Below are 17,515 nucleotides of genomic sequence, written 5' to 3'. Positions count from 1 at the left end.
TCACTAAAGCTTCTAAGAAATGATACACTCTCTGTTATAGTATGCAATATACTATAAGTTGGTGGAGACACCAAGGACTTCAAGAAGCTTCTGGAATGTAAGAGCAGTAGCCAGCTAAAAGCTAGCAAGGAAACAGCACCATTGATAGCCATGTATTCTGCTTAAAACAAGAATGAGCTTAGGAAGCAGTTCTCCACAGCATGCAGATATGACCCTACCGTGTCATACCTGGATTTCTCTGAACATTTGGGACATTTTAAACAACAAATCCATGTAGGCCAACCATCCTTCAGCTTCTAAATAAGGAAAGTGGTAATCAAAGGCATTTCTGCTTTCAAGTTTGTTATCATGTGTTATGGAGCAAAAGAAAACTGTCACAAGCACTTTTTTGCTGAACAGCACTTGGGAATTATTGATAGCTTTTTCTTCTTTTAGTAGCTGATGGGCTCAAACACACCAATTTTATTTCTTTGGCTTATAGCTTTTTGATCTGTAAAATGAGGTTTGACAAGCATAGTTACATTCTATTCTAAAATACCGTGTCACAAGATTGCATTTTACCATCTGTGCACACGGCGATATGCTTGCCCATGTGTCCCTCTTTCTCTCTAGATACACTCTTCTCTCGTCTATGCTTTGGCCCAGGAATCTGGCCCCCATGAACCTCACTAGCATGTTTGCTTGTTCCCAGCAATGGGGTGGGAGGAAAGACAGTGGCAGGAGATTAGAGCGATGAAGAGAGATGCATGAGGTATGATGTCCTCACTTCCACAGGGATGTTATGTGCTAAAGAGGGAAAGGGCAGCAAATTATATTGAGGAATGTGAGGGAGCAGAGTCAGGCAGTGCAGAAAAGTACATGCCATGTGTACATATGAGCTATGACTTCTATGGGATAGTTAGGTTAAAGAAGTCTTAAGCATAGTGTCCAAACACACTGCACCTGTGACCTTACAAGAATGGAAAGACTACCCACCCCTCCTCTATCTCTTTCACTTCCTTGCACAAATACAGCTAACAAATTTTCTTCTTCAGTTTGTTTCTGTTTTATCTTATTTGCTTTTTATTCTTTAGAGGCCTATCTGGTTTTTTAATAAGAGAAAGAAATGTTGTAGATTCAGATGGGAGGGGAGCTAAGGAGGATAGTAAGGGAGTTGAGAGAAAGGAAACTGTAATCAGGTTATATTGTATGTAAACATCCATTTCAATAAATGAAAAATAGAAAGAAAAAGACAGCAAGGCCCGAATTTTAAAGAAACACATGATGTTTAAAAGCAGAAGAAGAACAGGAAGGAAGGGGAGTGGGAAGAAATGCTAGGAAATGGGATGGAATGGGAAATGGGCAGGACACACTAAAGGGAAGGCAGGTCAGGCTTTACCAGCCAAAGCCTAATCACTTTCAGGGGTCAGATGTCAAGCAGCCAAGGCTCTAGCATAGCTGCTGACACTGCAGAGAGGTTTTTGCATCATGAAAATGCCAGCACCATTTCTTATTTAAGAGTGGCATTACTACTATTTATTGAGTGTGGGAAAAACTCCGAGGCAGGGCAGAGGTTTGAGGAAGCAGGCCATTCTTGATGTGCTCCACAAGGGCATATCTTGTCTCTAGGCCATTCTCTCCTCTCTGCCTGCTGCATGCCGTGAGGTTATTGGGTTTCCTACTTCATAGATACCTCCATGATCTTCTGCCTTCCCTCAGCCAGCCCAGGCAGTGGAGCCAGCCAAACACAGAGGAAAAGCTCTGGCAGTGAGTCACTTAAGCCTGTCCTCCTTTTAAGTTGACTCCCTCAGGTCCTCTGCCATTACAACGGAAAGTGATTGACACAATCAAAAAAAATGTAGCAGGATCAAAATAGATCATATTCTTAGACAAGCAGTCCATTTGCAAAGGTGTACGCTGAGAATATGCAACACAAGAACCAAGATGAAAGTGAAAGTGGCCACTATGTTTGGAAGTAAACAGACACATCAGTGTTCACAACATGCCCTATGAGTCAGGGACCTTGGTGATAGTCTAGGGCAATGGACAGATTAATAATGACCCAGTCATTAGTTGTAGGTGAGAACAAATAATCCTCATGGAATCTAGAGATCAGAATTTGTAGAGCTTCATATCAAGTAATGTGCTGGTTCACATTTCTCAAATCACTTCACACTCCCTACAAACTTCCTCTTACCCATTCCTTTACTACGCAATTCCAAGTTCAAGAAGCCTTAAATAGAATTAGTCCCCAAGTCTGAGCATCCAAAATTGTAGCAGTGAAATAGCAACAAAAGAGGGGAGAAGATAATGAGGCAGGAAATATTAATTTAGTCTTTAATTATCTAAGTAATTATGTGTGTGGTAGCCAAATATTGTGATGTAAATCTCATTCATTACCTTCTTTGTCTTTTCTGAGATGAAAAAAAAATGGTGAAGATTTACATTTTAAATCAGAAGATTTTAGCTAAATAGCATTTCTATTTAATAGATGAATATCAAAGAATTCAACATCTTCGTCCTCACTAGCAGACTAGTGGTCCAAAGTATAGGAATGTTCATATATTATCTTTTAAAAGAAAGATCTGTTACTTAATATGATGGTTGATATTTATTTTATTTTATTTATTTATTTATTTTTCAGTTTAAATTTAGATAAGAAACAAGGTTGCTTCACAAGTCAGTTCCAGGTGCCTCTCCCTTTCCCTCCCCTCCTCCCGTGCCCTTCTCCCAACCCCCCCATTATCTCCTCATTTCCCCAGGGAGGGTGAGGCCCTCCATGGGGGTGTCCATAGTCTGTCATTTCATATAGGACAGGGCCTAGACCCTTCCCGAAGAGTTCAGGGTGAGAGTGCACCTCACATTGTTGGATGGGAGTCCAAAGTCCGTGTGTATACTCGGGATGGGTACTGATCTGCTGCCCAAGGCTCAATAGATTACCTAGGCCTCCTCACTGACACTCACATTCAGGGGGTCTTGATGAGTCCCATGCTGGATTCACATTTACACAATGGAGTACTATTCAGTAGAAAAAAACAATGGAATCCTGAGATTCGCAGGCAAATGGATGACACTAGAAGAAACCATCATGAGTGAGATAACCCAGTCACAAAAAGAGAAACATGGCATGTACTCTCTCATATATGGATTTTAGACATAGATATGGGGAGTGCCAGCCTACAATCCCATGGCCAAAGAGTCTGGGAAACAGAAACTTCATTTAGTGGCTGATCGAAGAAGAGGCAGACTCCCTCGGTTAAGTACTGAGCTGAACTCAAGAAAGCCAATAACAGAGAGGGAGGAGTAATGATCAAAGGGATTAAGACTGGGCTGGTTTAACCCCCAGAAACAGCTGACCTGACAAAGGTTAACTCTTGATGGTTGATTTTAAATGTCAAGTTGACATAATCTAGCATCACATAGAAAAGCATTTCAATAAACAATTCTCTAGATCATGTTTCCCTGTGAGCATGTCTGTGGGAGATTATTTGATTATGTTAATTTGTGTGAAAGATACAGTCACCTCTGAGTAGCTCTGTGGCTTAGGCCAGGGACCCTGGGCTGCATAAGTATTGGAAACAAGCTGCATACTGAGAAGCTGCCTGCATTCATCCTCTCTTCCCTTGGGTGTGGATAGAAATGCCTGCTTTGAGCTCCTGCCTTCACCTCCCTGCTATAATGGACTGTGACCTAGAATTGTGAGCTAAAATAAACCATTATTTTCTCAAGGTAATTTATCACAATGACAGAAAGATGGGGAGCCGTCCCTGGCAGTGGACAGTTCCAGCAGGGGATGTAAGGAGTAGGCAAGGGAGGGAGTAAGCCAGACAATGTAGTCTGGGGAATCTTGAAGCCTGACTGGCAGCCAGAGTTCTTCCTTTTTTTATTATTAATTTATTTTTACTTTTTGATTTCATTTTACATTCCAACTACAGTTCTCCCTTCCTCCCTCTCCTCTAGCCCCCCTATCACCCCTTACCTCCCCACTAGCCCACCCCAAGTTCACCCCTTCTTAATGATAAGGACATCCATGAGGAGTTAATATAGTCTGACACAATAGGTTGGAGCAGGGCTGGTCCCCTCTCCCATGCTTTAAGGCTGAGCATAGCATTCCACCATGGGGAGAGGGCTCCAACAAGCTGGCTCATGTACCAGGGAAGCATTCCAAATGAGGGTAGTTTATGTTGGAGTGCTTCTTTATTTATACAGAATTCTCCCAAAATGTTCAGCAATAATTTCCACATAAAACCTGACAAAAGATTAAAAAGGATTCTGAACACAAAAGAAGAGTATCAAGCATGGCTTCTTGGTAGCAGCATGTTTTCAGGTGGGCCCTGTTTGCTAGAGGCAACCTTTAAGAGAGGCTTCCTGACTCAGTGTTATCAGCAAAAACCCAACAGCTCTTTTAAAAGGCTGGACTACAAACAAATTGTGTTTGTGATCAGCTGGCATCATGCTTCTTGGTAGTGTCATAGACCTAGAAACTCCTCAGTGTTCAGGTAATAAACATGGCTCCCACCAGTATGTCCCTCATGAAGCTAGACTATCAGAAAGCCAAAGAATATCGTAGGGCCAACCATCTCCTTAATTTTAGCCCTAATGTTTAAGCATATTAAAGAATCATGGTCAGAAAAAAGATAGAGATATACAATACAGGCTGATTCAGATGAAGAAAAACCTTTAAATGTTTTACAGTATGTTTAAAAATATATGTAGACAAACCAGCAGATCCAGGTAAAGAAGGCCCCACATCCTGGCATGCCTTCCAATGACTGGGGACAGCCACAGAGATTCCCATTCTGGTGGGAGCCTAGCACTCCAGATCACAGGTCTTCTCTTTCACCAAGGAGACCAGGGGACCAGCTGGTCCAACAAGACCAGGTAAAACAGGCCATGCATCCGGGCCTGCATTCCAGTGCCTGTCGATTGCCTGGGAACTGCACAGTGCTTCCCATCAGGGTGAAAGCCAAGCACCCCAGATTCTAGGTCTCCTCTTCCACCAAGGAGACCAGGAAAATAGTAGATCTAGGTAAAGAAGTTCCCACATCCCAGGTGTGCCTTCCAGTGACTGGGGTCAGCCACAGAACTTCCCATCCTAGCAGGAGCACCCGAGATCCCAAGTCTTCTCTTCCCCCAAAGGGAGCAGGGGACCAGGTGGGAGGGTAAGCACCCCAGAGTCCTGGTCTTCTTCTCCACCCACGGGACCAGAACGAGGATGAGGAATAGAAGAACTACCAGAGCATTGGACTTGCTAGTACCCACCAAAAGGGAACTCTGGTCCCCTAATCACCAGACAAGTAAGAGGCTCTTTCTGCACCCACTAGAAGAAGAGATGGGAAAAAGATAATACAAAAACACACTCAGCAAAAGAAAATCAAATATGACACTGCTAGATGCTAGAGACTCCACACCAGCAAAACTCCAACATTCCAATGCAAATGAAGCAGAAGAGAATGACCTAAAAACACCTTCATGAAAATGATAGAGGCCCTAAAAGAGGAAGAAATGGATGAAAAAACAAAAAAAAGCAAGAAATGGACAAAAATCAAACCAAAGAAGGCAGGAAATGGAAGAAAGAACAAACCAAAAAAATCATAAAATGCAACACATGGACAAAAGATAAACTGAAAATTGAAATAAACAATTCAAACCGTGAAAGGGTTGAAAACTGAAATAGAGACAATAAAAAAACACAATCTGAAGAAAGGCTGGAAATAGAAAAACTGGACAAACAGTCATGTACTACCGATACAAGCATTACCAACAGAATACAAGAGATGAAGGAAAGAATCTCAGCAGTTGAAGATACACTAGGACAAATAGATTCATCAACCAAAGAAAACCTTAAGTCCAACAAATCCTTAACACAAAATATCCAGGAAACATGGGACACCATGAAAAAAACAAACCTAAGACTAATAGGTATAGAAGAAGGTGAAGAAACCACCTCAAAGGGGCAGAAAATATATTCAACAAAATTACAGAAGAAAACTTTCCCATCCTAAAGAAAGATATGCCAATGAAGGTACAAGAAGCTTACAGAACATCAAACAGAGTGGACCACAAAAAAAGTCCCCTCACCACATAATAATCAAGACCCCAAATATAAGTAAAGAAAGAATGTTAAGAGCAGCTAAGGAAAAAGGCCAAGTAACATATAAAGGCGAACCTATCAGAATTACACCTGACTTCTACATGGAAACTCTGAAAGCCAGAAGAAGGTCCTGGATAGATATTCTACCAACACTAAGAGACCATGGATGCCAACACAGACTACAATACCCGGCAAAGCCCTCAATCACTATAGATGGAGAAAATAAGATATTCCATGACAAAACTAGATTCAAGCAATACATATCAACTAACCCAGACCTACAGAAATTTCTGGAAGGAAAACTCCAACCAAAGGAAGTTAACTACAACCAGAAAAACATAGGCATTAGATAATCCCACTTTACCAACAGCTAAAAGAACAAAGGGGTGGAATTCCACACATAATTCTACCAACAACAACCATCCAAATTGAAGAAGAATGAGCAAATAATGGTTATTAATATCTCTCAATATTAATGGCCTTAACTCATCCATAAAAAGACACAGGCTAACAGAATGGAGTCGAAGACAGAACCCATTCTTCTGCTGCATACAAGACACACCTCACCCTCAAAGACAGACATTACCTGAGAGTTAAAGGTGGGGAAAAGATTTTCCAATCAAATGGACCCAAGACACAAGCAGGGGTAGCAATCCTAATATCTAATAAATTAGACTTTAAAATAAGATCAATCAAAAGAGATGAAGGAGGTCATTACATACTCATCACAGCTGAAATCCACCAAGATGAAGTGTCTATCCTGAACATCTATGCCCCACATACAAAGACATCCACATGCGTAAAAGAAACATTACTAAAACTTAAATCATATATAAAGCCCCACACACTAATAGTGGGAGATTTCAACATGCCACTCCCACCAATAGATAGGAATACCAGACAGAAACTCAACAAAGAAGCAAATGATATAATAGAAGTAATGATCCAACTGGGATTAAAAGACATCAATAGAACATTTCATCCACATTAAAAAGAATATACCTTCTACTCACCACCCCATGGAATGTTCTCAAAAATCGACCACATACTTGGCAACATATCAAACTTCATCAGCTACAAAAAATTGGAATAACTCCATGCATTTTATGAGACTACTACGTGTTAAAATTAGAATTCAATAACAAAACAAATTGCAGAAAACCTATAAAATCATGGAAATTGAATAATGCATAACTGCACCATTCCTGGGTCAAAGAAGAAATAAAAAAGAAACTAAAGACTTCCTAGAATTTAAAAAAAATGAAGACACAACATACCCAAAACTAAGGGACACTTTGAAAGCAGTGCTACGGGGTAATTTCATAGCACTAAGTGCCCACATGAAGAAACTGGAGAACAGTTATACTAGAGAATTAACAACACAGCTGAAAGCTAAAGAACACAAAGAAGAAAACTTCCCCAGGAGGAGTAGACGCTAGGAAATAATCAAATTGAGGGCTGAAATCATTAAAGTAGAAACTAGGAAAACAATACAAAGAATCAATGCAATGAAGAGTTGGTTCTTTGAGAAAACCAACAAGATGGACAAACCTTTGTCTGAATGTAACAAACAGCAGAGCATGAATATGCAAATTAACAAAATCAGAAATGAAAAGGGGGACATAACAGTGGACTCTGAGGAAAATCAGAGAATCATCAGGTCATACTTTGAAAACCTGTACTCCACAAAATTTGAAAACTTAAAGAAAATGGACAACTTCCTGGAGAGCTATCACTTGCCAAAATTAAATCAAGAACAGATAAGCAATTTAAATAGACCTATAACCCCTACAGAAATAGAAGCAGTCATCAAAAGTCTCCCAACTGAAAAAAGCCCAGGTCCAGATGGCCTCAGTGCAGAATTCTGCCAGAAATTCAAAGAAAAACTTATACCAATTCTTCTCAAAGTATTCCACACAATAGAAGAAGAAGGGTCTTTGCCAAACTCTTTCTAAGAGGCTTCAATAACCTTGATCCCCAAGCCACACAAAGATACAACTAAGAAAGAGAACTTCAGACCAATATCCCTCATGAACATTGATGCAAAAATTCTCAATAAAATACTGGCAAATCACATCCAAGATCACATCAAAAGCATCATTCACTATGATCAAGTAGGTTTCCTCTCAGGGATGGAGGGATGGTTCAACATTCATAAATCCATCAATGTAATCCACCATATAAACAAGCTGAGAAACAAAAATCATATGATCATCTCACTAGATGCTGAAAAAGCCTTTGACAAAATCCAAAACCCCTTCATGATAAAGGTCTTGGAGAGATCTGGGATAACAGGGACATACCTAAAAATAATAAAAGCTATATACACTAAACCAACAGCCAACATCAAACTAAATGGGCAGAAACTCAATGCAATTCTGCTAAAATCAAGAACAAGACAAGGCTGTCCACTCTCTCCATATCTTTTCAATATTGTACTTGAAGTTCTAGCCAGAGCCATAGGACAACAAAAGGAGAACAAGGGGGAAAAAATTGGGAAGGAGGTCTAACTTTCACTATTTGCAGATGATATGGTAGTTTACATAAATGACCCAAAGAACTCTACCAGGGCATTCTTACAGCTGATTAACACCTTCAGCAAAGTGGAAGGCTACAAGATCTACCCAAGAAAATCAGTAGCCCTACTATATACAGATGATAAAAGGGCTGAGAAAGAAATCAGAGAAGCATCACCCTTTACAATTACCACAAACAACATAAAATACCTTCAGGTAAAGCTAACCAAACAAGGGAAAGATCTTTATTGCAAGAACATTTAGTCTTTAAAGAAAGAATTAAAAGAAACCCTCAGAAAATGGAAAGATCTCCCATGCTCTTGGATAGGTAGGATCAATGTAATAAAAATGGCAATCCTGCCAAAAGCAATCTACAGATTCAATGCTATCCCCATTAAAATCCTAGCACAATTCTTCACAGACCTTGAAAGAACAATAATCAATATTTTATGGACACACAAAAGACCCAGGATAGCTAAAACAACCCTGTTCAACAAGGCAACGTCAGGAGGCATCACCATCCCTGACTTCAAGCTCTATTATAGAGCTATAGTCCTGAAAACAGCTTGGCATTGGCATAAAAATAGACAGGTAGACCAATGGAATCGAATTGAAAACCCTGATATTAACCCACAAATGTATTAATATCTGATCTTTGACAAAGAAACAAAAATATACAATGGAAAAAAGAAAGCATCTTCAACAAATGGTGCTGACATAACTGGATGTTGGCATGTAGAAGAATGTGGACAGAACCATATCTATCGCCATGAACAAAATTTAAGTCCAAATGGATCAAAGACCTCAACATAAATCCAGCCACACTGAACCTCTTAGAAGAGAAAGTGGGCGGTACCCTTGAACGAATTGGTACAGGAGACAGCTTCCTGAACATAACACCAGTGGCACAGATAGTGAGATCAACAATTAATAAATGGGACCTCCTGAAACTGAGAAGCTTCTATAAGGCAAAGGACACAGTCAGCAAGACAAAAAGGTAGCCCACAGAATGGGAAAAATATTCACTAACCCCACATCTGAGAGAGGGCTGATCTCCAAAATTTACAAAGAACTCAAGAAGCAAATCTCCAAAACACCAAAGGATCCAACTAAAAAGTGGGCTACAGAACTAAATAGAGAATTTTCAATAGATGAGTCTAAAATGGCTGAGAGGCACTTGAGAAAGTGCTCAAAATCCTTAGCTATCCAGGAAATGCAAATCAAAACAACTCTGAGATACCATCTCACTCCTGTCAGAATGGCTAAAATCAAAAACACTGAAGACAATTTATGCTGGAGAGGATGTGGAGAGAGGGGAACACTCCTCCACTGCTGATGGGACTGTGAACTTGTACAGCCACTTTGGAAATCAGTATGGAGATTCCTCAGGAAAATGGGAATGAACCTACGAAAAAACCCAGCAACTCCACTCTTAGGCATATATCCAAAAGATGCCCATTCATACAACAAGGACATCTGCTCCACTATGTTCACAGCAGCATTATTTGTAATAGCCAGAACTTGGAAGCAACCTAGATACCCCTCAACCGAAGAGTTTATACAGAAAATATGGTACATTTACACAATGGAGTACTATTCAGCAGAAAAAAACAATGGAATCCTGAAATTTGCAGGTAACCCAGTCACAAAAATAGAAACATGGCATGTACTCTCTCATATATGGATTTTAGACATAGATCTGGGGAATGTCAGACTACAATCCCCTGGCCAGAGTGTCTGGGAAACAGAACCTTCATTCAGTGGCTGATGGAAGCAGAGGCAGACTCCCACGTCTAAGCACTCACCTAAACTCAAGAAATCCAGTGACAGAGAGAGAGGTTGGATGACCAAAGGGATTAAGACTGCTCTGGCTTAACCCCCAGAAACAGCTGACCTGACAAGGGTAAGCTCTTGAATCCCAGACTGATGCCTGGGAATCCAGCATGGGACTGATCAAGACCCCTTGAATGTGGGTGTCAGTGACGAGGCCAAGGTAATCTACTGAGCCTTGGGTAGTAGATCAGCATTTATCCCGGGTATACAAATGGACTTCGGACTCCCATCCAACAATGAGAGATGCACTCTCACCCTGAACGCTTTGGGGAGGGTCTAGGCCCTGCCCTGGATGAAATGACGGACTATGGACACCCCCATGGAGGGCCTCATCCTCCCTGGGGAAATGAGGGGATATTGGAGGGGTTGGAGGGAGTGCACGGGAGGAGGGGAGGGAAACGGAGAGGGACCTGGAATTGACATGTGAAGCAATCTTGTTTCTAATTTAAATTTAAAAATAAAAATATATAAGAGATATATGTAGACTTGGTGGGGGGCAGGGGGTGGAAGTACACAGAAATCCTTAAAAAAGAAATAGAATAGGGGAGTGTTGTGGCACCTGTCTATAATCCCAGGACTCCATAGCAGAGGCAATCAGATATCTTGATTTCAAGACAGCCAAGTCTACAGAGTGAATTCCAGGACAGCAAAAAATACACAGAAGAATCATGTCTCAGAAAACTAAAAATTAAAGTAAATGAAATAGAGTAATAAAAAAGCCATTTCAAGATGGAAAGTACACAGAGTCTAGATGGTGAATATTATTATGTTGTCTTTGAATTGCTTGACTACTGAGGTAGGAGCATATCTGCTAAAAGACATTTGCCTATAAATGCTGCTAGATTAATCCAACATAAATATTTTGAAAATGCCTCAACTTCAAAATTTAAGTCTAAGGACATGTTACTTTGGAGAAGAGGTTCTGCTTTTGATTCCACAGATGATGAAAAACTGTGGATTTCTTCCAGACTAAAATGGTTTGACCAAGCAAGACTCCCCTGAAGCAGTGCCCAGGTGACCCCACATCCAAAATAGCTGCAGATTACTACAGCTAGGAGTTGGTAATGAATATGGGATCTGAGGATCCCCTTGGGGTTGAAGTGACCCCAAACAGCAGGAAGCAGTTTGGGGAGAACAACACCTCCCACATTCCTAAATACTGTTTATAAATTCTTGTTTTCATTTAAACGTGGTTGGTTTCAAATGATTAATGATCATAGTCAATCTCTTTCTTAAAAAATATGATATAGAAATGAATACTTTGCATTGGTATGGATTCTGGTTTATTGATACAAATTTAAGGTCAATTTTGTTATAAGTATATTTATGCTCTTGCTTAGATATTGTGTTTACACAGGTCTTTAAAATGTAATGTATAATTAAATATAGATTATAGATATTCACCTATAATAGTCAAAACTTACAGTTATATTCGTTAGGTTTTCTAGATATACAGAGACATATTTCAAGTGGATAGGTAATCTTCAAAACCTTTAAAGACCTATACAATATGGCATTTACAATAATTTATTAGGGTTTTTCATGACAAAAGCACAACTTCTCCTGGAAAAACCAGAGAATAAGTTGGGCATCAAAGAAACTCATTATGGAGTTTGCCTTCAGCATGGCAGGAAGAGCCATTTGGACATGAAACTGCTCTTGTCTGAACTGCTTGATGTCCAAACTGAAGCTGTAGGTTACAAAGAAAAGTGACTGTTGAACTTGCCAAGGAACAGTGTGGACCTTGAAAAAGTCTGCCAGATATTCTGGACCTATAGACTGAAGATGGATGCTCCAACATTACAGAGGAACTTTGCATAACTCTCCAAACAGCCAGATGTCTCTGTCAATTCTGAAATTTATATATTATCCCCTTGTGGTCTTTGATAGTGTTGAAAACAGTTATGATTACAGTTTTCCTTAGTTATTATAAAAGATAAGTTACATAAAAAACTTTAGACTCCCAAAGATAGGATACATTGTAGATTATTTTCTTTAAATTTTACTAAATGCTAGTGAACTAAGTATTGTTAACTACAGTTCTTGCTTGATAACTGTTTTGTTATTTATAATTTTACTAAGTTAAGGTTAAAACTTTTTTATTTAGAACGAAAAGAGGAGATGATAGGGAAGTCCTTCTGTATGTTGTGAATATATGTTTCTTTTACTGGTTGATGAATAAAACTGTTTGGCCAATGGATAGGCAGGATGTAGCCAGGCATGAAGTATAGGTGAGGCTACCAGACAAGGAGAATTGTGGGAAGAATAGCACAGAGAGTCACTTGCCATGTAGACGCCACGTAGACAGAAACCTCCATCTACATTCATATTGTTCCAAAACATAGATCATATCATTTTGTTTTTGGGAATGCACTTCACTTCATTTTGTTCATCTTTTAGTCATCATTAATGAACTATGACAGAACAGAATTATCATTTCCAACCATTTTCCCTAAGTTTTGATATCCTTGATAAACAATTATCTTTTCTAATCATTCTTACTCATTAACCCCATGACTGAATTTTTAGGAATCTAGAGGGATATGGCAGCCTGTTCTCAGGATAGCAGTTTTTGTCGGTGCAAGGGCTCTATATCAAAACAATCTTCAAGCCAGACCAGGAATGCAGCTATCTCCTAAGCAGTGTACTATTAACTCTTAATGGTCAGAGTGCCCAAGAAAAGTCCTCAGACCAAAATTCCGCAGTTTTATTCATTCAAATTCTGGTACAATACAATGTTTACATTTTGTACCTAATCCTAGCATTCTGTTGTTCCTTGGTCATAAGACACCACAGTGGCCCTGCATGTGCTAGCTTTTCTAAGAAAGAGCGGTCCTGACATCTTATTCCTTTATCATCTTTCTACATCATTCTTTGCCCATCAATAGGAGTCTCTATGTAGGGAAGAGATAACTTCAACTAATGTGACTTTGTTGCTGGGTATGCCACGTAATTGACCCGGTGTTTAGGGGGAAGAGACTTGCAACTTCTCTAGCCCACCGAATCTTGGCGACCTTTTTTTTTTTTTGAGTTTACTTTGTTTTGAATAACTTGTTTAACAGAGACAGACATTTCAAGTGTGTTTTATAGCCTTATAAAGAAACTTCTGGCTTCTTTTTGTGTGTCACAGCCTCTAATGCATAAGGAAGACTTCAAGTAGATAAGGATATGTCCATAAAAGCAGGAGGGATGGTGTGATCAGTATTGTCCTGAGGAAGCTTAGAAGCAGCACTCCTGGGAGAAGGCCTAAATGATTCATAAGAAAATTTCCAACTATACAATATCCCCAAACTGTTACGATATTAAAAGTCACCCAAGTGTGCAGCAGTTGGAGATGAGAACCAAAGGTGGCAGCCATCATATGCCTGAGCTTTGCTCCATCTTTGCCAAACAGCTCTGCTGGCCTTAAATGCATGCACCATCACAACCTAGTTTATGTAAATTTTAATAAAAGATTTATTTCATTTTTAAGTGTGTGTGTGTGTGTGTGTGTGTGTGTGTGTGTTATGTGAAGCCATGGAGGTCAGAAGAGGGTGTCATTTCTCCTGCAGCTAGAGTTACAAGCAGTTGTGAGCTCCCTGACACAGGTTCTGGGAACTGAACTCAGGTCCTCTGCGTGGCAACAAGTGCTTTTAACTGCTAAGCCATCACTCCAACCACAGACTGCAACACTTTTACAGACTCTGTAATTTCAATGGATCTCAAGTAGCATCTGTCTAGATGAACTAGAGGACAAATTGTTCCATTCTCATTCTGTCTTGTCTTGACTCTGAATTGATCTTCCTTCTTACATTTTGCAAATCAAGACTGAACTATAGTGACAACCATATGATATTTTTAAACTGGTATCTTTATTTATGGCAATGTGTAAGTTCATTATAGACAGTGCCTTTTAAGCAGCCTGGAATCTTTTATCAATTGTCATGTGCTCAAAGCTCTAAATAGTTGTTAACTCTGGGTGATAATCAATACTGAACATACATCCTTAAATAAGATGAAGTAATTTGCTAAACCAAATTTAAGCATTGTTCTTTAATTTTCACAGGTTAATATGATGTTACCAATGAGTAAGCTATTGTCGGAAACATTAGGGTTTAATTCTGGGGTTTTAGATTCAACCTCACCTAAAGCACAAAGCTTGCTTCTGAGTTTCAAGTGGCTCGTGTGGATTGCTGTGCTGGTGGAATAATGGGTTACACTGCACAAACATGGAATGGAGAAAATGACCCAAGTGCTAATTAAATCTGAAGTGCATAAATTCCCGGAATGATAAATACATAGAGGAATGTGGTAATTCCAAATGCCAGTCTCATTTGCACTGAACTTCTAAAATGTTTAATAATGCTATAATTTTTCACCTTTATAGAAAACTGAAAGTCCACTTTACCAAAGGTCATGCAAGAGCCCAGTTGCAGGCTGGAACATCGCATTGCTATGCTTCAGGGTGCAGTGTGAGCAGCCTGGTTAGGAGGCCACATCTCCATGCCTGCTAACCCAGCATGTTTCTGGGAAAGCCACTAATCATCTCTCAGCTGTATACAGTTAATTTCATGTGTGTACTTCTCCTGCTCTGTGTTTTTGTGCTGTTCTTTTTCTATTTGATGTTTGAGGGCACTTTTGGTATAAGGTGAAATACTTTAGCTTGATAGTGAAACATGGCCAGATGATATTACAGTATCAAGCTATATTAGGTACATTCAGGTCACATTTCTCTATTACTCTTTAAATTGGCTGACAAAATCTATCACAGGAAAAGTAACTTGTAAGTTTCTTCATTTTGGGGTAAAAGAAGATAATAAGTGGGTTTATTGCATCTAGTCCTGAAGAGGAGAAGTCATCAACAGGGTTCCTTCATCTTGCTTGTTATTACCTTAGAGGAGGTTTGGACTCCATTGGAAGATCTTGCCATTTATTTTGTAATGAAACAGGAACAAACCTTTTTAATACTTTTCAGAATAGCTATTCTTCCAGACGGAAGCCTGAGGATTCTAAATGCTTCTAAAGCAGATGAGGGAAAGTACATTTGCCAAGGGGAGAATATCTTCGGTTCCGCAGAGATTATAGCCTCTCTGTCTGTCAAAGGTAAGATAACAGGTAACATGCCTGGTATTTCACAGTCACGGCTTCCTAAAGCCTCATCTATACACCTTCCACTATAGCACGTCGTTTCCCTATGAAGCCATGGCTTAGACAACCAAACATGATGTAAACCCAAGAGCATTTTCTCAGAACAGTTCTGAAGGTCATTAGCTGTGAAATGCCCCCATAGACAGCTAGGAGTGGTGTTTTCTTGTGGGATGATATGTTCACAAGTGATAGAGTGTAGAAGAAAATGAAGTCTGTTGCTAAGCCCCAGGCCAGTCTTCCTCCCCTGTCTACACCTAGGACTCTAATGAGGAGGGAGAAAAACAAAAACCTGTCTCTGTCGCCTCCCTACTTTATTCATGACACATCACATCATAGTCATTTAACCTTATTCATTGGGTGCATGTCTGATGTCATTTTATTGGTTCAATGTTCCTCTAAGTACAGAAAATAATATTCAAAATGTCAGTTTTGAAATTCAGTTATTAGCATCTAGAATAGTTTTTGCTGCAATAAAACCATAATCACACAGCTCTATACAGCCTAATAAACCAAAAACTATCAAGAATTAGATTTCATAATTAGACAGTCTCTCTTTTATGCCTCCTTCCAATTCATAGAGGGTTTGGTCCAGCACAAAGCAAGTTAAGTTCTGTGGGATTATGTTTTTAGCTCCATTGAGAGAGTCATCTGGAGGGGATGCAGCTGCCAAAACCTTAGTATTTCAGTTTTTGATGATATAGTTGAAGATAGAAATCAACACCTGTGCATATATCTGAAGCAGCTGTACATGATCCATGTTTAAACTTTCTCTACAGTTTAAGGTGTAGGGAGGTTATTACACTAATGCATGTGTTTTACCCCAATAGAACCAACAAGGATAGAGCTCACTCCTAAAAGGACAGAGTTAACTGTTGGAGAGAGCATTGTCCTCAACTGCAAAGCCATCCACGACTCCAGTTTGGATGTCACTTTCTACTGGACGCTAAAAGGACAACCCATTGACTTTGAGAAAGAAGGTGGACATTTTGAAAGCATCAGGGCTGTAAGTTTTTCTACTTTTTCTTCTTGAGAAGTAATTTTATGTGTTTTTGACTCAAAGGTAAAAACGTTTCATCTATGAAAGGCCAAAAAGAACATAGAGAACTTTGCAATTCATTAGTATGTGAGTCTGGTTTCTTTGTGTTTGCTAAATTAGTTGTATGATAGTATAAATGTTTTCATGTTGTTTCTAGAAGTTGTATTGCCATATAAAGTGACTACTTTAGTATTTAAATAATTGTTAACTATAACTATATTATAACAAATGAGTCTGCCCTACTTCCTACTCTAGAATAGTAAAAATTCTGGAGACTTGCCAGTTTCTCCTAAGCTATGAAGGTTAAATCCACAACCCATAATCATACATGTTCACTAGCTTCCAACAAACATTCATGGACCTGTATGTTTCTTACCTGTCCAATCTTTGTATTTTAGTAATATTGAATATTATGTATCTGATAGCAATCAACCAAATAGAGTGAGAAGTCGTGTGCATTGCATGGCATAGACCACCTCAGTTTCTGAACACAACGAAGAAGTGAGTGAAGGCCACTCACTACTCCAAGAACTCATTGTGACATGAAGGAGAAGCTTAGTGAGAGAGGGAGAAAGGCCATGGAACAAGAGCTGAGGACAGTGATTGGGCCAGAATTTTCTTTCTATATTGACTAACAAGCTTGGTCCAATTACGTTTCTGCCTTAAAACTTAATATAAAGTATTATTGTTAGTATCAGGGTGGCTGTTTGCTAAAAAAATACTTTGAGAAATCAGAATGATGTAAAAACAATGAATCCAAATGGTGAAACTTACTTTGCATTGGACTTAGCTTAAACATTTTGTGATACCATAAAAAGGAGCAGTCTTAGACCTAAATGTAGTAATTCTTTTGGATGGAGTCCAGCTCCATCCCATTTCAGCCCCAGGGCAGGAAGTAAGAATCTGGACCAGATAATTTCTGAGATCCTT

The 17,515-nt window shown here is 39.4% G+C and overlaps 1 protein-coding gene across 2 annotated transcripts in view; it reads left to right on the top strand.

The window, feature by feature from the left end:
* The window catches only part of Cntn5 (contactin 5), a 1,164,510-nt gene that overhangs the window by 1,016,350 nt on the left and 130,645 nt on the right, over positions 1–17,515 (top strand). For both annotated transcript variants that reach the window (XM_013118528.3, XM_040734736.1), the window contains exons 14-15: positions 15,377–15,504; positions 16,377–16,552. In XM_013118528.3, coding sequence (XP_012973982.1) covers positions 15,377–15,504; positions 16,377–16,552 — 304 coding nt within the window. The remainder of the gene's footprint in view (positions 1–15,376; positions 15,505–16,376; positions 16,553–17,515) is intronic.

The sequence above is a fragment of the Mesocricetus auratus genome, unplaced genomic scaffold, assembly GCF_017639785.1.
Source record: "Mesocricetus auratus isolate SY011 unplaced genomic scaffold, BCM_Maur_2.0 Super-Scaffold_100040, whole genome shotgun sequence".
In the NCBI taxonomy this organism is placed as follows: domain Eukaryota; kingdom Metazoa; phylum Chordata; class Mammalia; order Rodentia; family Cricetidae; genus Mesocricetus; species Mesocricetus auratus.
The sequence above is the reverse complement of the archived record's forward strand: the minus strand, read 5'-3'. Positions and strand labels throughout refer to the sequence as shown.